Below are 26,561 nucleotides of genomic sequence, written 5' to 3' on the forward strand. Positions count from 1 at the left end.
GAAGGGATTCTGTAACCAAACTTGCTGACTGGAGATAATCATCTCCCAAGCCATGGATTTTACTCCCATTGGCCATGAGCCAAAGCAGAGTGGATAAAAATCAATGATTTAAAAAAAAATCGAATTTTTTATTTAAATCGGATTTTTTTGGTTAAAATGCTTTTTGAGGAAAAAACCGATCTAAAGATAGTTTTAATTAAGGTAAATTGTAGCTCAAAGATATCTCATCGTGGAATAGGGATTATAAATTCTAATTCTATAGTATGAGACAATATATTCGTGTGATGTTTAAGAAAAGCTTTGTAAATGAGTTCCAATAGTTCATGGATTAGGGACCCAATCTTATGGGGTTCCAGGGGCTTCTGTATAGTTTATTAAGGTTAATCTTTCTATCTACCCAATGGAACTCAGTGCTAAGTCTAGAAGATACCATCAGAGATGCTTAATTTTGCAGTTCTCAAACTGTGGGGTTGTGTCTCCAGAGATAACATGCTTGTTAACAGCAAAAATGTTTTAAAATAAATAAATAAATATATAGAGGTGAGAAAGAATAGACCACAACCTCAAATTGTCCCTCTGCAAATTTGTGTACACAGAGTCCATCCCTTACCTCGCTCTAAAAGGGCAAAGTTTCAAAAAGTTCAATGAATAGAAGATTGTTGGGGGAGGAATAGATCTGGACAAGGAGAAGAAGTCTGGAGATAAATGTGAGACGGGAGGGACAGGCAGTAGAAACAAAAGTGAAACTGTTTGAGCAGCATATTCCAGAAGTCTTGAGGTCTTTCTGAGTGTAGCCTTCATTGATTTGAGATCTACAATACCATTCTCTCACTAGACACCAGTTTGGGTCTCATCTATCTCTGAGTTGTGAAGAATATGTATTAAGGTTATAACAATCAACGAGAATGCACTTTTATGTAGAAATCCATAATTAAATAGTCTTCCTGACTAGTGATTTAAATCATGATTTAAATCAAATCCACCCTGAGCCAAAGCCTACTGGAGTCAATGGAAGATTCTTGCCAACTTCAAGAAGCTTTCAAGCAGGCCCAGGTAATGCAGCTTCCTCCTTTCCCCCTTCTCAGCTTTTTGCACGTGCTCCTGGGCACAGCATCTTCGTTAAGCATGCCTGCAGCGATGGCATGGGTGATCATTAAGGATAGTGCTGTATTTTATTAGTCCACCGAAAATAGCTATTAAATTGCATCTGTGTACAGTGAGACCACTACTGCGCTGCCAGCAAGAGACTTCCCAAGGATATGGTCTTCCAAAATGTGTCATAGGTCCAGTGCTGAAAAGCAAAATGCCCAGGGTAGCAGGATGTGCGCACAGGAAGGAGAGTCACAGTTGTGATTGCAGCTGCCTGATGACCCTGAAGAGGGCTGGAGTTAATGGGAGTTGAGGGCACTGCAGGAACAGGCCCTATGGGCTGCCAGGTGCTGAGTACCCTCAACTCTCATTTGGCTTGTTGAGACTGAATTTCCACAGGCAGCTCCTGGAAGACCAGTCACTTGGTTTTGGTTTGTATGAGCTTGTAGCTATCAAAGATTTCCTCCTCCCTACATTTCTGCAGGATAATTTTCTGTCCTTTGCAGTTATTCTCTTGTTGCTCAGCAGTCAAACGCCATGAAAGGTAGGGCTTTAAAAGCATCTCCTCTCAGTGTGGCTCTTAATGCTGAGAAGAGGTCAGTGACCCCTGTGCATGGTGGTGAGCCTCTCCTCTGGCCCCTTAGCAGCAGCACTGCTGTTGTACTGTGTTGGTGAGTCACATTGCATGTGTGCAGGGACCTCCTCTTACCAGCGGCTCCATGACTGATCTGTTCACTCATCGCTCAGATATTCCAAAGCCCAAGTGCTTGCTAAGTTCTTCATCTTTATATTTAACACTAAAGGCAATATTTTTGGTTGTTAATTGCAATGCTGAATTTCATTAAAAAAAGAGAGCAAGAGAGAGAGATTTGAAGGCCATTTCTAAATTGAAATTGCTGAAAGTGTAATTGCTCATGACATCAGGGACCATTTAGTCCTGTAAAACATAATTGCATCTCTGAACTGTTCTGAGGAGATAAGTGAACGCTCCTAGTTTGAGAAGATAGAAGACCTATGAGCACTCCATCATCTGGCTACACAAAGAATGGGCTCAGCAGGCGGGAGCCCATCAGAGGTTCGACACTATCTTGGTCCGTAACCTCTGGAAAATGGAGAAGTAGTCATTAAGCCTGTAGGCTTAAGCTTTTTTGGGGAAAACAAACAAACAAAAATCTTCTGAGAAGGTGGAAGCTTGAAGAGTTTTGTTACTTTCTCATTCCTGATTCCACTGAAGTCAACAGAAAAACGTCCTTTGTGGCTGAAAGGAGTAGAATCCGTTCCCACAGGCAGGAAAGGACCCCTGCTCTCTCCTGTTTGCTTAAAGGCATGCACTGTCTGAATTGAAATGTTTTCTCCTGTGACCCAGAGAGCCTGTAGCCAGCCCACCTTGGGCTCTGACCTTACCAGAGCTCACTAGCTCAGTGGAGTAAACCAGGGGCAATCCAGGGATGGGAGACTTGCATGGAAAAATCAGGTGTTGCAGCAAGGGGAGGTTGGTAATCCAGTGGAGGGTCCTGTCCTCTGAATCCGTGCTGAACCCATTCCCAAGGATAGTGCTAGCATGCCTCTTGGATAGTCTGAAGGGCAGGATTTTCAAAAGCACTCAGTTTCAGCCTAACTCTTCCCCCCCCTCACCCCCCCCCCATTTGGAGTCAATGCTAAAACTCACATTGACTTCAACAGGAGCAGTTAGACCAATGATAAGTTCCACCTTAAAGCCCTGACTGCTTATGGTCATCGAGGTCTAGAGGTATTGTGGGCACACTTCACACCTTGAAGGATCTGTCCCCAGAAGTCCTTTGGAACTTTTCACCAAGGTAGACATGTTAGTTGCAGTGTCATATGCAAACTGTTCTCGATCCCTAGTAGCTTCAGCTCCCTTACCCACCACGGACCGCAGCGAGTGCTGTGAGACCATGCAGCGGTCACTGTTGGGCTGGAGAGATCTCTTTTTATACTTTAGTCTGGAAAGGGCCTGGGGTTCCTGTCTGGATGAGAAGCGCTCTAGATGTAGAGGGTGTTACTGTTCTGACTGTAATCACAGTTGCTGTGGAGAAAGCAGTCAGCTCTTCCGTCATCCCTAGTAAACTGCTGGGCTGGATTACACAGTGTAACTCCATTAACTTCCATGGATTTATTCCTGATTTACACCAGTGCAAGCCGGGGCGAATCAGGCTTTGCAGCTGTAAAAAAAAAAAAAAAACAAAAACCCTGTGGATGTGCAACAGATACACGAATGCACCTACATGTCAGCTCGCAGCATGCAGTTGATTCAGAATGTAGCATTATCTCACCCCCCAAAAGCCCTTGACGAGCTGTAATTAGATTACAAACGGAGGCAAGAGCGCCTGAGCCTCTACCTGCTGAAGAGATCTTGGGTAATACTTGGCTGAAATTGCAGTAAATTATCTCCATTCCTTCTGAGGAGTCATGTACTGACATTTGCATGGGGCTCTAAATTCACAGCTTTACTTGTTGCTTTTCGGGGCCTTAAAAATTAGTTCCAATGCGGGGAGGAATTAAAGCAGTGGCAGAACAGGGACCTGTCTTTTATAGTGCATTTTAAAAACCCAGTTTCTGAAGAAGGTTACTGAACCTGTGCTTTCTCTGAGGGCGAGCTAATCCAGCCAATCCCCTGGCAGTCTTTTCATGGCTCCTCTGATCTGCCTGGCACAAAATCCATGAGCAGATTATCTTGGGAGCAGTATTGCTGATAAGTATAGGGACTTAAAGTTTACAGACTCCCTTGTAATTAGTTCTGTAGCATTTTTTGGTACACACCTCCCTTCTCTCCACCACACAATCTTGTGGGTTTTTCCCCCAATAATCGTTAGTCCCTGAAATGTAAAACTTAATAGGAATGGCAGGGGGGAACCCCTCTCAAGTCATAAATTCCTTCCCCTTTAGTTGGAGTAAGACTGTTCCTACAATTGCTTTGCTAAGTTTGGTCCAGTTATCCAAACGATAGGGCTTCGTCCGCATCCCACCAGGGAACTGTTCCACAGCTGAATAGATCTCACCATCAGGAACATTTCACCTTTGCTGAATAGCCTCCCATTTGGGGGGAGGGATAGCTCAGTGGTTTGAGCATTGGCCTGCTAAACCCAGGGTTGTGAGTTCAATCCTTGAGGGGGCCATTTGGGGCAAAAAAACTGGGGATTCGTCCTGCTTTGAGCGAGCAGGGGGTTGGACTAGATGACCTCCTGAGGTCCCTTCCAACCCTGATATTCTGTGACATAATGTCAGCACCTTGCACTGGGCTAAATAATTCTTCTTTCTTTGTGTCATGGACGCCCTGCAGATAGTCTGAGATGGTTCTAATATCCTCCTGCTGGTTGCTGCTTAAGCCAAGTAACACCTATGCAAGTTCTTTCCGTCTTTTCTAGACAGTCAAGCCCTGTAGCCCTTTAATTGTTTCATTTGCTCTTCTCTGAATTCCCTTGTCTCTCTGATAATGAGATGCCCAGAACCAAACCCAGTATGACGCCTATCCATGTCCAGCTGGATGGCCAAGGTTAGCCGCTCAGTTCTGCCCTATGCAGTCCTGGTTAGCTGCTGTTTATCCTCGAGAAGGTTGAACCACGATGACGCCAGTTGAGCATGGAAAACATTTTGTTTGCATTGTTGTTGTCTTGTTGGTCCCAAGGTATCGGAGACACAAGGTGGTGGGTGAGGAAATACCTTTTATCGGACCAACTTCTGTTGGTGAAAGAGACAAGCTTTCGTGCTGCACTGAGTTCTTCTCTTTGGCATTATACAGCAAGAGGGCACCTGACTTACATTGCAAGGGAAGCATTTTGGTCCCAAGATGATAGAGGGCCTGTTTAATGTCTAGACTGAGGTGGGTCAGAACGGTTGTCCCTTTCGCTTGGGATGCTCAAGATCCAAATCTCAGTTCTGTGGCAATCTCTAGCTTTAATTGATTCTGGCAGTATTCCAGCGCCCTTGCACCTTTCTGACCTGTTGTCTGAAAGAGCCCATGCATTCTATCATCCCTTATAAACTGAGGCCCTAATAGTTTAGGAGACAAATAGAGATTTATCGTTGTACTTGCCTGTTATTCAGAGGGTATAAATAGAAGCTGCCTGCCTCAGCCTCTCAGTCACCCAGCGTGCTGATAGGAAATGCCAGCAGTAAACAGTTTATCTGGACTGTGCCAGTAATAGCCATACAAACTGCCACTCCCTGACACCTCATTGGCTGATAGGTTCCAAAACAGATGAGAGGTATCTCAAGGCCAGGTTCTGAGATGCATCAGCATTTTATTCCACCCTGTAAATTATTTTGTGGCCTGTTGAATTAATCCTAATGTCCAAGGACTGCCAATAAAAGAGACCACGTTCCTGTACACATCAGATTTATCTCCCTTTTAAATCCTGTGTTAAATGCCAAACTTGGCTAGCACCTTCCCATCAATCTTTCATAGTTTATAGATGGAAAAAGGATCAAAACCTGCTAATGAGTTCAGGTCTCCTAATGGTTATTTTATCATGGGAGCAGAATTATAATGTAATAATGTATCCTGGCTATTGTCTTGAGATTTCTATGTGGCAGTTTTATAATTCCTTATGGAGGCCTGTTTTATTTTATTTTAATTTTTTTTATTTGCAATCTGTATGATTAAAGGTCAGTGCCAGGAATAGCCCAGAACTTTCTAAAATATGTCTAGTAAGCAGTGTTTCCGGTCTAATTGCTGTCCTTTCATCTTTGAGAAACTTGCTTCTCAAAAGCACCATCCTAGTTTTCAACTCAAATGTGACGTTTGGTAAGAACCCGGGGGGGGGGCGGAAAGTAACAAAGCAAGCAAGAATTCTGCTTAGCTTCATTAACGGCCCCATTCAAAGCCTACATAGGCATTGGGAGTCTTTCCATTAGAGTTGATAAGCTTTGGACTGTAATTCTGTCCTCTAATAGAGGAATCCTGCTGTAGGTCCTGATATATGAAGGCCCATCACTTAAAGGTGACTTGAAAAAAAGGGTGGAAGTACTGAGGTTGAGTGCACGTTGTGGATTACCTGCTGCTTGTCTGTGGTGTAGGTATTTTGGCTGTGAATGTTTGCACCATCTGCTTCCATTGCTGGGTTGGGGATATTATATTCCTTCAAGTGCATTTGCCGTCTCTTGGCTTTGAATAGTTTGAATGTAGAGGCATCTCAATTGCATTCTCTCGTGTGAGATCTAAATTTGATGGCATCTTCTAAGTCCTTATCAGAAATGCCAGCTATGATTTTGTCCCAAATGTGCTCACTTTTACTGGCCCCAAATTCCCAGTGTTCCTCTTACTCCTAGTAGACTTCTAACACATGCTTTGACTGGTTCTCCGGGCTCTGTACTGCACTGGTGCAAGTCCTTTCCTGGCTGACAAAGCAACCATCGGACTTCCTAAGGACTGTGTCTCAGTCCCTCAGATGTGTTTGTTCCTCCAGCACATAAGTGCTGAAAACATACTCAGCTTCTCTACACAATGTATAAATGAAAGAGCTCACCTGGAAGCCACCTTTCTCTCTTCTGAGCTTGATGGTCACCTGAAAGCATGTGTCACGCTGCTCCATTCTGCGAGTCTGGTAAAGTTTAGATGCTCCAGCTCAACAAATTTAGGCATCTTGTTTACAGTCATGAACACTCAGTCTTTCACAGGTTTACTTCTGGCACCAGGTCATGATATATGGAATCCACATGTTTTCTGAAACAGTAGGTATTTATTTAAAAAAATAGCTACAGACACAATCAAACAGATACCCCCATAGCTTGAGTTCCAGCTTTTTCTCCTTTGTTTACCACACCCTGCTTGGAACTCTGTACAGCACACAGAGACCTCTAGTGGCTGAATAATATACTGCAAGTAAACATATAATTACAGGAACTGTCATCCTATCCACTATAAGCCCTTTTCTCAGAGATATGCCATTATAATTTTCTGCCAGGCGAGTTGCTGAGGGTGGAGGCATTAGGGATTCTTTCACAGAGTCTTTCTCATGTACACCATGTGCATCTGCACAGTCAAACCCTTTCATGGGAATGGTCTACATACAAGGGGTAGGGTCTGGATCCTCAGTGTCACGTTCTGACCTAGAGAGGGGAGTTTGACTTTTATCCCTCTGCACTCCCAAAATGTGGGGGCTGTGCTCCAGTCTGAGCCTCTCTCTAGATGAAGACTGATGTGTTATTCCAGACTTTGTGCTATGTTACCCCCATAGAAACCCCAGTAAAAAGGGGAAAATAGCCATCCAAAGACTAAACACATGCCTCATGGAGGGTCCTTTAAATTAATTACTCCAAAATGCTTTGGGGTCAGGCATATAAAATTCAGTAATTTCCTGTGGGTATACTAGCTCTTTGTGTCTTGACATGTGAGACAAGATGATAATGCATTTGCGTTTCTCTGTTAAGAGCCCCAAACAAATACAGCTGGATGTCACCCGATGGACCTATTGCCACAGCTAGTGAAACAGGATAAGTATCTTTAATCTTCCGGGGACTTCTTTGTGGTGGGTCCTTTTTTATCCCCCCTTCCAGCAAAGAGGATGCTGTATACATGAGAGTTCTGGAAAGTGAGGCTGGCTGTGTGGACTGCTCCAGACCTTTAACTTTGAGTTGCTGGGTAAAGGAGGCTTTGCAGTGAGTGGAAAGGTCTGTGGGAACCCCAGAGGAAACAACTGATTCAGCACCTGATATCAGGGAAGCTGAGCTAGAGAAATTGGGTATGGATGGGGAAGGAACACACAGACAGCTGATGCTAATAAGGTGAGCGGTATCTTGTGAATGCTTAAATACATTAGGTGGAGCAGGTGAGCTGGATCTGTTGGGATGAATGACTCTCACAGAAGGCAGAGAACTAGTGTAGTCCAGTGGGTGGCGTACTGGGTTGGCAGAGGGGAGACGTGGGTTCTATTCCCAGCTCCACCACTTACCTGCTGCATCCTGGGGCATGTCATTTCAACTCCCTTTGCTGCTGTTTCCCCTTCCACTCTTAGCCTGGCTTGTCTGTGTACGCTGTAAGCTCTTCCTGGGTGTCTGGGCAGCCCAATGGGATGCAGCTCTGAGCTGAGGCCTCTAATAGCTGTTCAATCTGAATGATAACATTTATAGAGCAAAAGCTGTTTCTAGATTGGCATCTGTGCTCTGACATGGTGATTGTTAACAATGGGGGAGTCTTAAAGCCACTAAAGTCAACGGAAGGACTCCCAGTGACTCCAGCGAGAGCTAGATCAGGCCCTAAAAGGTTGAGTCTGAGGATGATCTGCAGGCCAGTTTGACCTGTAACAGAGGTGCCAATGTGGACAGCTGCCTGCCAAGAACTGTGACCAGCCTTGAGATAAAAGGTTCCCTATCCCATTGTCAATCACCACATAAGAGTTTGACTTTTAAGGCCAGTTGCTTAGCTTGAGGTTCCGCTCAAGCACATTAGTAAGGTGATAATACCTATCTCTCATCTCATTTCGACCCATCCCAATGAGTCGAAAGAATAGTAAATATGGCAGGCGACCAGCTTGGCTTAATGGTGAAATCCTAGCGGATCTTAAACATAAAAAAGAAGCTTACAAGAAGTGTAAGGTTGGACATATGACCAGGGAAGAGTATAAAAATATTGCTCGGGCATGTAGGAATGATATCAGGAGGGCCAAATCGCACCTGGAGCTGCAGCTAGCGAGAGATGTCAAGAGTAACAAGAAGGGTTTCTTCAGGTATGTTGGCAACAAGAAGAAAGCCAAGGAAAGTGTGGGCCCCTTACTGAATGAGGGAGGCAACCTAGTGACAGAGGATGTGGAAAAAGCTAATGTACTCAATGCTTTTTTTGCCTCTGTCTTCACTAACAAGGTCAGCTCCTAGACTGCTGCGCTGGGCATCACAAAATGGGGAAGAGATGGCCAGCCCTCTGTGGAGATAGAGGTGGTTAGGGACTATTTAGAAAAGCTGGACGTGCACAAGTCCATGGGGCCGGACGAGTTGCATCCGAGAGTGCTGAAGGAATTGGCGGCTGTGATTGCAGAGCCATTGGCCATTATCTTTGAAAACTCATGGCGAACCGGGGAAGTCCCGGATGACTGGAAAAATTCTAATGTAGTGCCAATCTTTAAAAAAGGGAAGAAGGAGGATCCTGGGAACTACAGGCCAGTCAGCCTCACCTCAGTCCCTGGAAAAATCATGGAGCAGGTCCTCAAAGAATCAATCCTGAAGCACTTGCATGAGAGGAAAGTGATCAGGAACAGCCAGCATGGATTCACCAAGGGAAGGTCATGCCTGACTAATCTAATCGCCTTTTATGATGAGCTTACTGGTTCTGTGGATGAAGGGAAAGCAGTGGATGTATTGTTTCTTGACTTTAGCAAAGCTTTTGACACGGTCTCCCACAGTATTCTTGTCAGCAAGTTAAGGAAGTATGGGCTGGATGAATGCACTATAAGGTGGGTAGAAAGCTGGCTAGATTGTCGGGCTCAACGGGTAGTGATCAATGGCTCCATGTCTAGTTGGCAGCCGGTGTCAAGTGGAGTGCCCCAAGGGTCGGTCCTGGGGCCGGTTTTGTTCAATATCTTCATAAATGATCTGGAGGATGGTGTGGATTGCACTCTCAGCAAATTTGCGGATGATACTAAACTGGGAGGAGTGGTAGATACGCTGGAGGGGAGGGATAGGATACAGAAGGACCTAGACAAATTGGAGGATTGGGCCAAAAGAAATCTGATGAGGTTCAATAAGGATAAGTGCAGGGTCCTGCACTTAGGATGGAAGAATCCAATGCACCGCTACAGACTAGGAACCGAATGGCTAGGCAGCAGTTCTGCGGAAAAGGACCTAGGGGTGACAGTGGAGGAGAAGCTGGATATGAGTCAGCAGTGTGCCCTTGTTGCCAAGAAGGCCAATGGCATTTTGGGATGTATAGGTAGGGGCATAGCGAGCAGATCGAGGGACGTGATCGTTCCCCTCTATTCGACATTGGTGAGGCCTCATCTGGAGTACTGTGTCCAGTTTTGGGCCCCACACTTCAAGAAGGATGTGGATAAATTGGAGAGAGTCCAGCGAAGGGCAACAAAAATGATTAGGGGACTGGAACACATGAGTTATGAGGAGAGGCTGAGGGAGCTGGGATTGTTTAGCCTGCAGAAGAGAAGAATGAGGGGGGATTTGATAGCTGCTTTCAACTACCTGAAAGGGGGTTCCAAAGAGGATGGCTCTAGACTGTTCTCAATGGTAGCAGATGACAGAACGAGGAGTAATGGTCTCAAGTTGCAGTGGGGGAGGTTTAGATTGGATATTAGGAAAAACTTTTTCACTAAGAGGGTGGTGAAACACTGGAATGCGTTACCTAGGTAGGTGGTAGAATCTCCTTCCTTAGAGGTTTTTAAGGTCAGGCTTGACAAAGCCCTGGCTGGGATGATTTAACTGGGAATTGGTCCTGCTTCGAGCAGGGAGTTGGACTAGATGACCTTCAGGGGTCCCTTCCAACCCTGATATTCTATGATATTCTATTATGGTATTCATCTTCACCCAGCTTTTCATCTGTAGCTCTCAGAGCCCTTTAGAAAAGAGGCTAGTATTATTAGCCCCATTTTACAGATGGGGAAACTGAGAGGTGAAGTGACTTGCCCAAGGTCTCGCAGCGGCAGAGCAGAATAGAACCCAAGTCTCTGATTCCCAGTCCAGTGCTCTGTCCACTAGGTCATGCTGCTGCCTCTTAGAACTAACTGTATGGTGCAAAGGTGCTGTAGGATGCAGACTACAACTTGTCTGCGGACAACCTTTTTGGAACAGTAGTGCTGAATGGATACAAACAAAAGTTTCAGGCCCTCTCGGCAGAAAGTGCTGATCTCAGTAGTCATGATAAAGAGGAGGCCAGATTCTTCCACCAAGGAGATAGGCTGCAGTTCTCAGCATGCTTCACTTTTTCATTAAAAGAAACGCAGAAACATATGAGCATCTGCTTCAGTGTTTTGGTTCCTTTAAATTTTGTCTGCCTTGCTGGAACTAGGATTTCTGTGCACCAGCAGCACCTGAGGGTGAAGAGTCATTTCTGGGAGGATGATTGGTTTGTTCATTTCCTGGCCAAATTCCGGTTTCAAGCCAAGCCTGTAATTTGTTTTTTAGATTACAGAATCCATCAGGCTAAAAGCTCCCTTCATGAGATTAAACTATTCTAGCTGAACTCAGGACAATTAGAATTCAGGGATCTCAGCAAATTAATGATTAAGGGGCCTTCTCAGCAAACACATGGAAATACACAAACTCCAATTCTGGGAGATTTCTTCAACACCTAAGGTGACCTGAAGACTTGTGAAGTTCGGCTGACTCAGCTTTAGCAGATGGGATAGTTGGCATTGGAAAATGGGAGCTATGTGTCTCAATCTGCTGCTGGGACGCCTGTTTGTCATGGAGGATTCAACTAATTATAGCCACAGCTTGGAGGGCTGTGGAAGACTTGGATGGAGCCCACCGTTTTCTGGCGTCTGAATAATAATGATCTTATGTCTCTATAACTCCTCATCTCCAGGATCCCAACATGCTTTATAAACTATAAGCAGGGATCGCTTACCTGCTCCTGAAGTGCAGCCACCAGTAGTTGGCAGCGTGGCAACGTATGATATAGGAAGTTAAACGCTCTAGATAATAACTAGACTCTGTGGGCCAAATTCAGAAATAATGTGCAAGGTGATGTAATCTAGCCCTCCTCCTGCTTTAATTTACATCTTCGAGCTCTCTGTTGTATGTTATACTGATTTAGGGCTCTTCTGCAGTAACAGTTCCAGACTAACTCCCTGCATGGATACAGTATTCTGGAATAAAAGTGGATTTGGAAGCACACTAATTATTCTGCAATAAGTTGTGGCTATAATTAGCTGAATCCTTCATGGTAAACGGGCACCCCTGCAGCAAACTGAGAGACATAGCTCCCATTTTCCACTGCAAACTAGCCCAGTTGCTAATGCTGAGTCAGCAGAACTTGACAAGTTTTCATTTTAATGTAGGGGTCTGTCGTGGGCGTGCTACTGTTCTATATTTTCATTAGGGACTTGGATAAAAGCATGGAGAGTATGCTTATAAAACTTGCAGATGACACCAACCTGGGAGTGGTTGCTAGCATTTCGGAGGACAGGATTAGAACTCAAAATGACCGTAATAAATTGGAGAATTGGCCTGAAAGCAACAAGATTACATTCAGTAAAGACAAGTACAAAGTACTACACTTAGGAAGGAAAAAATCAAACACACAGCTACAAAATGGGAAATAACTGGCTAGATGAAAAAGATCTGGGGGTTATAGTGGGTCACAAATTAAATGAGAGTCAGCAATGTGATGCAGTTCCGAAAAGGCTAATATCATTCCAGGGTGTATTATTATGAATGTCATATGTAAGACACAGGAAGTAATTGTCCCATTCCACTCAGCACAGGTAAGGCCTCAGTTGGAGAACTGTGTCTGGGCACTACTCTTTAAAAAAGATGCGGACAAATTAGAGAGAGTCCAGAGCAGAGCAGCAAAAATGGTAAAAGGTTTAGAAAACTTGACCTATGAGGAAAGATTTAAAAACCTGGGCATGTTTAGTCTACAGAAAAGAAGACTGAGGAGGGGGGACCTGTTAAGTCTTCAAGTATGTTAAGGGCTGTTATAAAGAGGACTGTGGTCAATTGGTCTCCATGTCCATTAAAGTAAGTAACGGATAAGAAGTAATGGTATTAATCCCCAGCAAGGGAGTTTTAGGTTAGATATTAGGGAAAACTTTCTAACTATAAGGATCATTAAGCTCTGGAATAGGCTTTCGGGGACGTGTGGAATCCCTGTCGTTGAAAAACAGGTTAAATAAACACCTGTCAGGATGGTTTAGGACAAGATGACCCCTTGAGGTCCCTTCTAGCTCAGTATTTATATGGTTAGAATCATGTAACTGATTCTCTGAATAAAGTCATTTTTATTGCAGAATGGAGTGTCCACATAAAGAGCTATTCTGGAATCACTGTTGTGGAATATCTCATTTTGCAATAGCTATTCTGCTTGATTTCCTTGTGTAGACAAGCCCTCAGATTCCTTTGGATATCACTCGAATGGGTACAAGTAGGCCCGATTAAACTCCCTAAATTACACTGCTTTACTCAACACCTCTAAATTTGTGCGTATGTGAAAGTATACGCATGTGGAATATACGTGATGGTTGGGCCTGGATGACTGCTGGTGCCCTCAGTGGTCTGTGAGTGACACAAGCATCCTAATTCGAGACTATGAGTTATGCAGTTCTTTCCTCAGCGGTCAGGTCCTCTCAGCACCTGTAATGTGCGCATTGCTTAGATTATCATTGTTTTAGCCATTCAGAATTCATAGATTTTTAAAGCAGAAGGGATCATCTAGTCTGACCTCCTGACTAACACAGACCACATAATTTCACCAAGTAAATCCTGCTTCGAGCCCATATCTTGTGGTTGAGCTAGAACACATCTTTTAGAAAGACATCTGATCTTGGTTTAAAGACTTCAAGTGATGGAGAATCCACCACCTCCCTAATTTAATTGCTCTCCAATGGTTAATTACCCTCACTTAATAATGTGTGCCTTATTTCTAGCATGAACTTGTCTAACTTCATCTTCTAGTCACCGAATCTTGTAATTTTATTGAAAATGCTTTGCATGTTGGTTTTGATTCTTTCCATTATCTGAATCCTGTATGTGATGTCGAGGAGAGTGCTGTTACCTAGGGAACAGTTGTGGGATTCCATTTTTTGATTGGGTGTGGTGTTAGATCAGAGGGTGGAGTTCAAAAGGGTAGATGCGTGTGTACAATGCACAAACAGAAAACGTGCCTGCTGGTGAGTTCATGTCCCTTTGAGCTTGTGACCTGAAAAAACTTTGTTGAACTTGAGGGACTGCTGGCAGGCTCTGCTGTACTTTGGAAAATATTGTTAGGGGATGAGTGAAAGTGCTAGAATCCAGGGCTTCATTTGGCTGGAGTAGGGGAGATGGTTCTGAGTCTCTGAAGAAGGACTATTTTAAAGGGACACCTTAGGATAACCATAGAATCCTAGAAATGTAGGATTGGAAGGGACCGTCACCTAGTCCAGCCTCCACCCTGAGGCAAGACCAAGTAAACCTAGACCATTCCTGACAGATGTATAACCTGTTCATAAAAGCCTCCAATAACAGGGATTCCACAACCTCCCTTGGAAGCCTGTTCCAGTGCGTCTATCCTTAGAGTTAGATATTAGGAAAAAAGCTTTCTAATTTAAATTTCCTCTGCTGCAGATTAAGCCAGTTACTTCATATTATATAAGTATTGTAAAGGACAGACAGCTCTGGGTTAGTGACAATCCATCTGATCATCCGAAGAGAAAGGAATTTAAAAATCCAGTTTGCTTTTCACCAGTCATACTGTTTGTTTGCTGTATTTTGCATTCCACTCATCTGGGACCATGAAACTGGGCCACTCATTGTCACTTTGGTTTCCTGTCAGCTTTACTTTCTTATTCTTATGCACTTTACTAGTGCTGCAGTGTCTTGGTTGCATGTACAACAGGTGAATGTTGATTTGTTTAAAATATATTGTGTTTTTATTTATTTAACCCCAACATATTTATATCTTTTTCAAGTTAGTTTTACATTTGGGGTCCAGCAGGACGTGAGAATAGTGCCCATTGGTGGATCATTTGGCTAGAGGGGTTAATATACAAATGTGCATTCTGTTTATGCCAAGAATGGTGGAAATTACAGCAGGTGTGTGGAGCAGTTATTTCAGCCTACTGTGGAGTCGTTTCCAGCATGTGTATGTGGGAACAGATCTGATCCTACCTCCATGGACAGGCATGTGGTCAGTGCATGGACAGGATCATATTTCAAGGCATGGTCTCTGGTGCAGAGCATTCTTTAACTCTTACCAAGATGGAAAATAATCAGTTTGGTTCTCTTAACAGCGGCTCGGCGGAATTTTGAGTCCATCTTAATATAGTGCTATCCTCTCATGTAGGGAAATGCCAGACTCCTCCTGACTGAAAATTACGTATTGGAGCTCTGTTTGCTTCGAGCCTCCTGGTGTTTGCAAAGACTCCTGGCAGCAGGTGCACATTTAAGACCGGGAGCGGCACATTTCAGCTTGAGGCAATGGACGCTGCTGCCCAAAGTGCACCTGCCTCTGTCCGATTAAGAACAAGCACCGCATGGAATGGCATTCACAGCAGTGCTAATTATTCTGCACCTGGGGCCATTAAAATCTGCAATAGCAAACGACATGATGGCAGGGCCACGCGCTGTTTGCTTCCTTCAGGGCAAAAGGTATAATACTAAGAGCAGGAATGAATTCCTCTCTCCAGGCTCAGCAGCCATCTCTCTCTGTTTCTAATCTCTTGTCCGTGTTGTATCCCTCTGACGATTCAGGAGCAGTGTTGATGGTAATTTCCACTCCATTTACCCAAGGGAACGGTGCCTATAGCTGCAGTGTGGGTCACCTCCTCCTCCAGAGGATGTAAATCAGGGGGTAACGGGGTTGGGGCAGGGTATTCGGGGCTTCAACATGGGAGGCAGAACATCCTTGGAAAGGGAAAAGGTATTAGTTATCGTACAGTGCAGGTTCTGTTTTAAAATAACAACCAGGGACGTATTGTTACCTGGTGCGTGGCAGGGATGGGGCAGGCCAGTGAGCCAAGTCTGTGGCAGTCTTCTCTAGCTTAAGGGGTAGAGACTTGTGTGTTTGGAGCAGAAGAAGCTGGGTTGTAATCCTGGCTCCCCAGGAGAGTGCGTGGCTTATTCAGTAGCTGCATCTGTTGCATGCAACAGATGGATGCGCTGTGTGAAATTCTTTAGCTTACGTTCTGCAGTCTAGACAGTCGTAAAGATACTTGTGGCTTTGAAATCGATGAGGCTATCAGGTTAGCTGGAATTCTGTGGAGACACAAGCTCCGATTCCAGCAGCGCTGGCTCAGCCCTTCATCCTTCCACAAGAGATGAAGTGAGCACGCTGCAAACAGTGTGTGTGGCCTTTGGAGGGGACCTTGCAGAGTGAGGTCCTTTCATTCGAGATCCCCCCCGTCACCCCAGAGGTGGCTGCATTTCAATGTTAGTGACTCTGGGGTGCCTTTGTGGGCACAGTAAGCTGTAATTACTATTACACCTGAACAGTTCTTAGGCTCAGTGGCCAGGCAGTGAACTGTACCAAGGGGATGGTGGTTGTGCAGTGGGCATGCACAATTACTTTGTTGCGCTAATTGCTCTCAGTTCTTGCTGTTTCGGCAAGCCGAACTACACACAAGCCCTCACTTCACCTTGCCCCAGTTGCATCAGGAAGGAGTAAAAGTTACTGGTGTCCAGGAAGGATGTACATGAAACTTAGCAGCAGTTGTGGGGGAAAAGCCTCCATGTAGGAGACTCGTACTTAGCACACAAGGTACAGAGAGAAGTAGACTTTCCGTCTTAGCATGAGAGTCAGGAGTCTGGGGAACAAGGAGGATCTTGGGGGTGACAGTGGATAGACTTTTTTTAAAGAATTTGGGACCAAATTCTTTGCTGGTGTAAACTGAAATCAGTGGAGCTACATCAGCCAGCAGAGCTTGACCCATGAACTGTTATATTTGCTGATGAAGTTGGCTTGACAATCAAGTAAAGAAACAGAGAGGGGGACAGGTCAGCGTTCATGCTGGTAGCTGGAGGGTACGAAGCCTACAACCTGCCTGAAAAAGGGCATGAGAATGCAACTGTTTCCAAAGAGAATGAACAAGAGCCAGACAAAATTGCTGGCCCTCCATAAACAAGCGTCTGGGTGACCCTGTGTAAACAAAGCACGGGTGTTCTCTCAAAGATTACAGGCTCAGCTCCCCTGAAAAGCAGGCTGTGAGCAACCAGCTTGGGGGATCAAACCTGCATCTCCCATGTGGCACTACAGAGCAGTGCAGCTAAGCCAGGCCATCTGGCTCTGACTTGTTTTAAAGAAGCAGCGGTGTAAATAATACCAAGGCAAGCACCCTCTACAATTTCCATAGGTGCTGAAATCCGGATGGCATCCTCCTGCTCATCCGGCTGGAGTGCTGAATGGAACGCAGATTTCCTTTGTGCCCTCAGACCCGCCTAGACTCCAAACCAAGGCACCACTCAGAGTTTAAAAAGCAACAACAGCGCAGGATGTTATTCTGTTCCCATTAAAGCCTATTCACCATTTTCCCCATCTCATCATTATTATTGCTGGTGTTCAAATGCTTTCCTCCGACTGTTTATGCTAAAACCAGTTAAATTTAGCAAGTCAGTTCCCCCTTGTTTTTAATCTTTTCCCTGCATTCAGCTATGGCCCAATCCAAAGCTGCTTGAAGTCAATAAAGGTCTTTTCACTGATATCACAGAGAGAGCGCAACCCCTGTCGCAAAACATCCTTGGTGCTGTGTCTGGAAAACCCACTCCTTAGCTAGTAAGGCAGTCACAAGCTCTTTAACATGAGTCTTCTAAACTCCTGGGTGATCCCAGGCTAAGCTGATGGGACGGATAGTTAGGAAAAACATCTTGTAAACTGATTGAGTCTGATCTGAGAGGCACTGAATATGGGACCTCATGGTGCTGTTTATGTGGTGATACTGTGCTCTGAACGTCTGTTTCCTCTTGGTGAGACGAGTCGATGGGTGGTGCTGTTAGGCTGAGTAGTAGAAGGTGGCAATGTGGTCTAGTGTTTACAGCCTGAGTCTGGGAGTCAGAACTGGGAGACTTGAGTTGTAATCCCAGCTCTGACACAGGCTCAATGTGTGACCTGGGACAAGTCATTTAACTTCTTGGTGCCTGTTCTGTAAAATGTGGATCGTAAGGTGTGAATTCTAATGTGCCTCTGTTTAAACCATCTGCGATGGCTTGATAGGTCAAAGGTAAGTACACAGCACAGTGTTTAAAGCATACCTGTTCTTAGCCCCACATTGTGTGGCTCCTCCTCAGTGCTTACCTTGCTTGGAAGGGGACTGTCATGGGGCACCTGCCCCTCTAAGGGCCAGGGTACCTGGGGCGAGCCAGCCCGGTTCAATTATCAGACCCAGAACTGAGAAGGGGTTAGGTCAGGCCAACAGGAGCTGCGGGGGCGGTGCTTGTGGTGGTCGCGGGCAGTGTATGGAGACTTGCTGTCCTCCTCCCCACAAGGGGTGTGCAGAGATGTGCCAGCAGCAACTGGCCACAGATGTTTCTGGGAGCGGCATGGGGCCACAGCATGCAGGCAGCCTGCCTGAGCCCTGCTATGCCGCTGGCCGGGAGCCGCCTGTGGTAAGCTCCTCCCAGCCAGAGCCTGCACCTCGCACCCGTCCCGCACCCCAAGCTCCTGCCCCAGCCCAGAGCCCCCTCCTGCACCCAAACTCCCTCCCAGACCTCGCACCCCTCCATTAATATAGTAGAAATGTGTGGCCCGTGACGACTTACCAGAATTTGTGGAGTGGCTCCCCCTGCAAAAATTCTTGCCCACCCCTGGCTTAGGTGATCCCTATAAAGGGCTGAGAGAACTCAGTTGAAGGGGGACATGCTGGAGGTTTGCTTCTGTGGCTGGCCCTGGAGCAGATAGGGGTGCACAGGGCAAGGTCTCTGAGCCCCTGTAGCTTGTGGGGGTATAGGGATAGCTGTGTTGAGTGTTTTGAATTTATAGACCATGGAGGGCCTGAAAGAGACTTGGGTTGAGGGAGGCAGGCCAGGAGGAGCTTTACAGGAACTAGAAGGGTACAGAGATTCAAGTGCATCTTATGCCTAGGAGGTTTGTATGGCAGGAGCACTCTGAAAACTCACCCTGGGGTAGTTATTTATTCTAGTGATGGGCCAAAATCAGAACGGTTCATCCAAACCCTCACAGCTTGGAGATGTGGATAAATGACATCCAGATCCCAGGAACTCCAGTCTGGATTTTGTGGAACAAAACTTGCTCTGAACAGATTTGGGGAGAAAATTACCCCCCACTCACTGTACCATAATTATCCATTTGCTGCCCAGAAAGCTGTGGGACACTTTTCCCCATGACAAACCTCAGAAAGTAAGAGAAACTAGACTCGGGTGATGGGCGCACGGGGGGTTCATAGATAGCTAGACTGATGGAGGAGATTAGGTTAGACTGGATGAAATAGAGCACAGAGCATTTGGGAAACCTTGGAGAGCTCTGGCTGTTCTGAGCTCTCAGACTCTTGGATGCTTACCCAGGCCTCTTGGCTCTGCAGAATTAAATTGGAAACTGTGGTGTTTGGGTTGGAACCTGGGAGCTCGGCGGCACAGAAATGCTGAGCAATGTTACCCCTGATCTTGCTGTGTTCAGGGAAGCTTTCCCAGGTGCCAGGCTTCATTCAGACCTGGGCCCTCGTCTGCACACTAGGACTACACTGGGGCTGGTGTGCCTGAGCAGCCTTAACCCCAGAGGATTGGCTACAGGTCGCCTCCGCCTCTGGGAATCCTCGAGTGGTGTGAAGCCACCATAGTTACTCTTAGGGCCCTCCCTCCCTTCCACTGGCACAGGGTGGCTGGGAAATGGGAGTGAGACCAGGGCATCCTTATCCTCTGGCTGTCAGAACAGCTCCTTAGGGCTGTAAGCAACGTGGTTACCCATTGGCTGCTCTAATTTATGCTGGAAACTGGCCCAGCTCTCAGGTGGCCTCAGGACTGGGGGTAGGGGGATGTGCAAAGTGGGGTTTAGCTTACATGCACATATGTACACAGGTGCACAGGCATACATGAACTTGTGCTGAGAGCTGCTTGGCTGCATTAAGGGGCCTTACTGAAGTCCCTGGAGCTGCAGCTGCTCATGCCTGTTCTGGATTTTACCTATCACCTGCGTTGTCCTTGGGAGCCAGTAATCGATGATCCAAGAGCCACACCCTGCAAACCTCAACACATGAAAGCTGCATGATATGTGTTGTCTAGAGACAGGCCTGGAACAGAACCTCTCCCTAAAGACTGGGAGATCTCGGACCTGCTGTGCCCCACTAGTACTTCAGAGAAGGAGAGGGCTTTGGATTGTATGACTGAAGCCAGGAGATTTTCCGTTTATCAGCACCGCTGGGCATTTGCTGCCCTTGCTGGTTCCTAATGCCACTTGTGGTTGATAAAATGGGGATCAGTGGTCAAACAGCACCCTTAATGCAGCTAAGGCCTCTTGTGCAGGCCTGATCCCTGAGGGTATGTCTATGCTGCATCTGGAGGTGAGCTTCCTGGCTCAGATCTACAGACTTGTGCTGGCAGAGCTTGTGTTAGTGTGCTAAAAATGGCTGTGTAAATGTTGTGGCTTGGGCTGGAGCCAAGCCCGGGGAGATGAGCCACAATGTCTGCATAGGTTTCAGAGTAACAGCCATGTTAGTCTGTATTCGCAAAAAGAAAAGGAGTACTTGTGGCACCTTAGAGACGAACCAATTTATTAGAGCATAAGCTTTCGTGAGCTACAGCTCACTTCATCGGATGCATATCGTGGAAACTGCAGCAGACTTTATATATACAGAGAGAATATGAACCAATACCTCCTCCCACCCCACTGTCCTGCTGGTAATAGCTTATCTAAAGTGATCATCAGGTGGGCCATTTCCAGCACAAATCCAGGTTTTCTCAATGTCTGCATAGCTATTTTTAGTATGCTAGCGCGAGCCCTGCTAGCACAAAGCTATGGCCCCGGGCTGGGCGGCTTGCTCCCAGATGCAGTGTAGACAAACCCTTCGTGATTTTCTTTGCCCAGTGATGGCAAACCCAGCTGGAAAAAGAGCAGCATTAAGAGGTGGCTGGCAAGAATGAGTTTGTTGGAGTAGATGAGGCCAGCGAGGTTGCAAGGGGAGGGGGAAGTGAGAGTAGGATCGGGCCCCCCTCAAAGGAAGCCGCTGTCATGGGTGTTAGTTTGCACCCATCTGCTACACCAACTGTTGAAGCTGCTGTGCAGCCAAGGTTATTCTGGGTTTCACTCGTTATTCTGGGTGATCGCAGACGGCAGCTCTGCGGTTCTATCAGCTTGTCTCCCATTTTCTCAGCTGCAAGGAATGCTTGGGGCCAAACAAGGCAAGCAAATTCCCATAGCTGTGGGTCAGTTGCAAACTGCCAGCCCTCGCGATGCAATGGTAAAGCACATTTTTCTTTCCCTGAGGGTGGAAGGGTGTGCTTGCTAGCCCACTGACTCCCAAAGGTCGGGAACGATTGTTTGTTGTTGTATTGTGTGTTCACTACCTGCCCTGCACTGTAATATTCAGGCACCTTGACCTAAATTGAAAGTGCATCCAGTGTCCCGTCAAGGGCTGGAGCCAGTTCCCACGGCGCTTGCTCAACGCTCGCGGGAACAGCAAGAGTGTCATGGTCTGGGAGGTGCCTGGCAATCAGCGGCCAGGGGGATTTTGTCTGCAGTTCCCGCTTTGGCCACTAAAGTCTGCTTGTCAAGCCCGGGGCTGTGGTAGCTGCTGCCCGCAGTCTCTGTTTGCTCTGAGCAGGGCACCCTCCAGTAGTGAGAGCATGGCAGAGCTGCCCCCTGACACTGAGCTCAGCAGCAGCTGCCCTTTCTCTCCATTACACTGCAGTAAGTTGGGGGGATCCCAGCAGGGTGCCTCCCCTGTTTGCCTCCTGCACAGAAGCCTCCCCTTGGTGGGAGTGGGGCTGGGGTAAATCTGGAACATGGGATTTGGGGGGGCAGTGGAGCTGGCTCCGTGTTGGAACCTGGGAGGAAGGCAGGGTGGGGGGTACAGCTGAAGCCTGCCAAGGAGTGGGATTGTAGGGTGGCTGGACCCTGCCAAGGTTGGGTGTGAAGGAGGTGGGGGCTGTTGGGGTGGGGGAGTGAGGAGGAGGATCGGGGTGGCAGGAGCTGAAGGCTGCCAGGGGTGGGCGGAATCAAATGGGTGGAGAATTAGCAGTTACATTATGTTAGCCAAATTCAGCCATGGCACAGGTGGGCGGAGCTCCCATTACGATGGAGGGGTGCTATGCCCGCTTGGTGTGGGTTGAACTTGTGCCATAATACACAGTGTTACAGGAGAGAAGGATCGGGACTTATTCCCAGTTCAGCAGGGGTGACCAGCCGTCCTGCAAGGGAGATGGCTTTATGAGACTGGGAGCTCAGTTTCCTAGACCCAGCTGAGGATGTCCATGGCCTAGGGCGTGGGTGGCTGAAAGCATCAGTGTCTTACGTGTGATTGTATGTGCTAGTGTCCGATCTGGTTCCAATGGGAGTTTCGTGAATTGCTCCTTGGAGTTGTACATGTCTGGTCCGATTGTCAAAAGTGCTGAGCACCCACCATGAGTTCAGCGGCACCTGGGATTGGTCAGCACCTCTGACAATCAGGCCCTGAGTTTGCAGGCTATTTTACACCAGGCTTGTAGCGGAATCTTTTGCATCTCCCTGGGTCCCTTTCCCCAGCAGCCCTCCACTTTATTCCCCTTTAGTGAGAGTAAAAACAGCATTTGCTGGGCAGCTCACATTAACAAGGCTCTTTTGTCTTTTTCAGCTACGCTGGGAACACTAGATTTCAGTTTGCTGTACGACCAAGAAAACAATGCTCTCCACTGCACAATCAATAAAGCCAAGGTATGTCTCAATGCTAGTCTACAAGCAGCAAGAATTAAATATGCATAGATCTAATGACCTCTACTCTGGCTCCTATCTGTTACGGAGACAGTGACTCGTGGATCTGTAATAAGCAATAGGCTGCGATGCTCTGTGAATTTCCATTGCACGGGCTGCAGCTAAATCCCTGGAGTTCTAGGTTCTCTCTTTTGAAGTATTTACTAAAATTAAAATGCAATGTGGGAGTGGTGCAGGGGCTGAACATGCTGTGGCATTCATGGGAGAGTGGGTGGTTAGATGGCTGGTCTCCCTCCAATCTCCAGGGCAGCACTGAGGTGTTTCATATCCGAGTTGAAGGGAGAAAGGAGCGGGGAGGATGAGTAGCTATCCCTCGCCTTGATCTATCACTGTCTCTCTGTCTTGCTTTCCTTTACCCTCATCTCCCTCTCTTTTTTTCTTCTGGCCTCATCTCAACTCGTTCCTTTTCCTGCTTCCCTCCTCCTCTTTCTGTTTGTGTTTTTGATGCTCCTGTATATCTTTTCTTTCCTTTGCCCCCTGATCTATGAAAGATTTCTATGGGTTTGACTCTCATCCCATAGCATTTGCTGATGTTAATCACCCCAGTGGCCCTCTGCTGATTCAGCCCTTCAGGAGTTAGGACTCCTTGACAAGCAGTGATATGTCCAATGGTGCTGACTTGGCAGAGAAAAAGATCAGTGGACTCCTGAAAGCTGATGTTCAGGTTGTTCCTGCTGGGACATGTGATGCCTTTGGCCAGGTATCCCATAGAACCCAGTTCATGGGTAGGTGCTCATTGACCCTTTCTGTACTGTACAGCACCTCAGTTGAGCTGAGAGGCATTGAGCTGCCACGATCCCACTATGGCAGACACAAGCTATGCTACTGGCAAGCCCAGGGAATGTGCAATTCAGAAGTAGGGGGGAGTAGGTGGAGATCTCATGGTAGATGGGATCTAGTGTATCCTATACGAACAACAAATCCGGTTGCTTAAACTTTTGATTTGTCTGTTTTCAGAGGTAGGAAGTGCTGTTGGCATAGTCACTGGTCCTGTTCTTAGTCTGAATTTGCCTTCACAATCCTATCTAACCCCTGGCCTCTTTCAAAAGATTCCTCATATGATGGAGTGGCTTGAGTTAAAACCTCTTAGCTCAAATCTTGAGACAGTTCATGGCCAATTGGAGTAGCTAGGCCATCGGTATTGACAGCAACGTTGCCCTGCTTAGCATCATGCAACCAGGCCCAGATTCTCAGCTGGTATAAATTGATATCCTTGGAGAGAGACCCATTTAGGCCATCTGACCCCTAGGCACCTGGATTTTCCTGTGGTGTGTGAAGAAGCTGTGAAATGGCAGTGTACAGATATGAGCAAGAGCAGGGATGGTTCGGTGATTAGGCCACTAGATGGGTTCAGTTCCATTGCAGTGAAACCCCTACCGTTCTCATGTGCAAGTAACTGGAGGAGGAGGGTAGGTGTCTTTGCAGGTTCAGAATTCCCACCCAAGGATCCTAACAGTGGCTCTGGTATTCCAGTCACCACTTGTGCCAGCCCATGCAGCCCTTCCCCAGCTCCCTGCCCTCTGGCTTTGTTGTTCTTGTTGTGGCATTTTCAGAGAGAGATTGATGGCCATTTGCTTTTAATGGTTTTTAAACTAGCGCATCGAGGAGATGGTTAGAGCTATTTATACCAAAAAAAAAAAGAGAGAGAGAGAGAGCTAGAGAGAGACCAATCCAACATTATGATTATTTACTTGACGCTGTGACCGGCTGTCAGTTTTTAAACGGCTCTGTTAAATGCTGCTAATCATTGCCACAAAGCACTCTGCCTCTGTGCCTTTGCTGTCAGGGTAATTGAAGCGATTAGGTTTTTATGCTCATTTTGGAGCAGAAACTGCCTACTTAGGGCCTGATTCTGTTCCTGCCAAAGTTGATGAGAAAGGCGATCAGTAGGTTTTGTGAGAGGACTGTGATAGCCAAGCCTAGAGCAGTGCAATAAATAATCCAGTAAAGACGACGGTGACAAGCTGGCTAGGGGTATGCCACCAAAGATGGTGGCTGGGATAAGTGAAATTGTTGCCTTCTCTCTACCATTCCATTTAACTCCTGTGGGTCAGTGTCTGCAGGCAAACTAGGGCTCAGTTGTGATCACAGTAGGGATGAATTTGGCCTCCTACTGGGTGCCATTGGTCAGTACATTGTCAGCATATTAGTTAAACTGCCTGCGCCAGAGCAGGGGGCCATTTCAAACAGCTGGCAGCCTGGAAAGAGCATCTTGAGAGAGGATAGATTTTTTCCGTATTGCAGCTGATTGCTGCTCTGTAGAGTGGAGGAGAATGTTGTTTATGATTTCCTGGCTGCCTCCTTTGATTGAAGGTGATGAGATTTTCACAGATGGAGGGAGTTAATCCCTGCTGTGAGGAGCACAAGGTCTGAAAGGGGACAGTGCCAGAGTGCTAACTTCCTAGTACAAGCAGCTCTTGGGCATCCATTGCAAGTTGAATCTGCCTCGTGGTTGCCAAAAGGAATGAGTTAGTCTCCCAGGAGTAAGTGGCGAAGTGGGACTGAAAATAATGGGAATTGTTTTATAATATTCTCCCCACCCAAGCCTGATAAGGTTTTTATTTATTTATATGTACTTTATGGTCATGGGCCAGAACCTCATTGTTCTTGGAGCTGTACAGATGGAACAAAAAGATGGTCTCTGCCCCAAAGAGCTTACAGTCTTAAGCAGGATGTCTTCTGGCTGACAAGGATCTAGGATAGCAGGACCTCATTTAAGGTGTGAATCTGGCAGGGTTGTCCCTTGTAATCTGGGCTATCCAGAGAACAGCCACCCTGCTATCTACCTATGGTATGCGTCCCATCCTTTGCTAGTCACCCAGCCTTACCTCTCAAACAGCTGCAGTGAAATCACGTAACTTCCGGTATTCCTAACAAGTTGCCTCCCAAATTTTGCTTGATCCATTGTATGTGGTGCAGTGCTACATTTGTTCTGTCAGCTTTAAGTCAAAATGACAAGAAAATACAGATTCCTGAAGCCCTGAGGAGGTAGATTTTAACCCTAAGAAACACTGGGAAGGAAAAGGTCTTAATTTCATCCTGCAGGTGGATATTCTATGAATGTGTTGCTTCAGCACTGTGCATAGTGGAGCAGTGCTGTGTCTTTCTGGACAAAGGCGACGATCCGCCCTGTGCACAGAACATGCCCAGATATTGTACCCGCTATGCCATCTCCAGCTCTAAAATCAGTTTTCCCCTCAACGTGATAGGCATCAGAATTACTGCCTCCCTCCTTAAAGAAACCTCCTCTTAAACTCTGGGTCGGAAGATGTCCTGTTGTCTAATCAATATCCCGTTTTTGATCCTCCAACACCTTTTTTTTAATATGAATGTGTAACATACAAGATGTTATTTGTCCCCCCTCCCCCCACAGCGTACATGCTTGAGGCAGGGAAAAAAGAGAATGCGGTTGAATGAATCTCTGTGCTGTGTGAGTCAGGTGGCTGAATGGAAAGCATGGAGCTGCATTCCTATAGCTATAGAGAGTTGTAGCTGTAGAGGCAGAGTTCGGGGTGGTATTATAGATCAATAAGAGAAATGAATGGTGGGATTTCTTTTCCTGTCCTCCTAGCCATAGTGAGTGAATTTAAAATGCTGACGCTCAAGCAGTCCTCATTGTCAGGCTGCTCCGTTGGTTTATTTAGAGAGCTGTGCTGAGGAGGATATTTATAATTGGGTTTGTAGTGGGAGGAAGACAAGGAGGAAGGAGACCTCAAGGCAGAGAGTGATATATACTGATGGTGAGACTGAAGGAGAAGTTGACACAATTTGCAGGTATGGGAGAGGGGAACCCATTCCTGTTCCAGAACGAAGCCATCTGGTAAGGCCAGAACTTATTACCCGCCTGCTCAGTCTCTTTTAGCTCGTTCTGACAGCAGCCATTGCACTCTTTTACTATTTCCTTTAGTGGCCATGGTTGGGTTTTCTTTAGTTTTTCCTCTTCTTGATGCTGCTGCCCAGGCCT

The 26,561-nt window shown here is 46.5% G+C and overlaps 1 protein-coding gene across 2 annotated transcripts in view; it reads left to right on the forward strand.

The window, feature by feature from the left end:
* Positions 1 to 26,561, forward strand: part of DOC2B (double C2 domain beta) — a 129,755-nt gene that overhangs the window by 9,266 nt on the left and 93,928 nt on the right. For both annotated transcript variants that reach the window (XM_073316013.1, XM_073316014.1), the window contains exon 2: positions 22,461 to 22,540. In XM_073316013.1, the coding sequence (XP_073172114.1) occupies positions 22,461 to 22,540 (80 nt within the window). The remainder of the gene's footprint in view (positions 1 to 22,460; positions 22,541 to 26,561) is intronic.

The sequence above is a fragment of the Lepidochelys kempii genome, chromosome 17 (genome assembly GCF_965140265.1).
Source record: "Lepidochelys kempii isolate rLepKem1 chromosome 17, rLepKem1.hap2, whole genome shotgun sequence".
In the NCBI taxonomy this organism is placed as follows: domain Eukaryota; kingdom Metazoa; phylum Chordata; order Testudines; family Cheloniidae; genus Lepidochelys; species Lepidochelys kempii.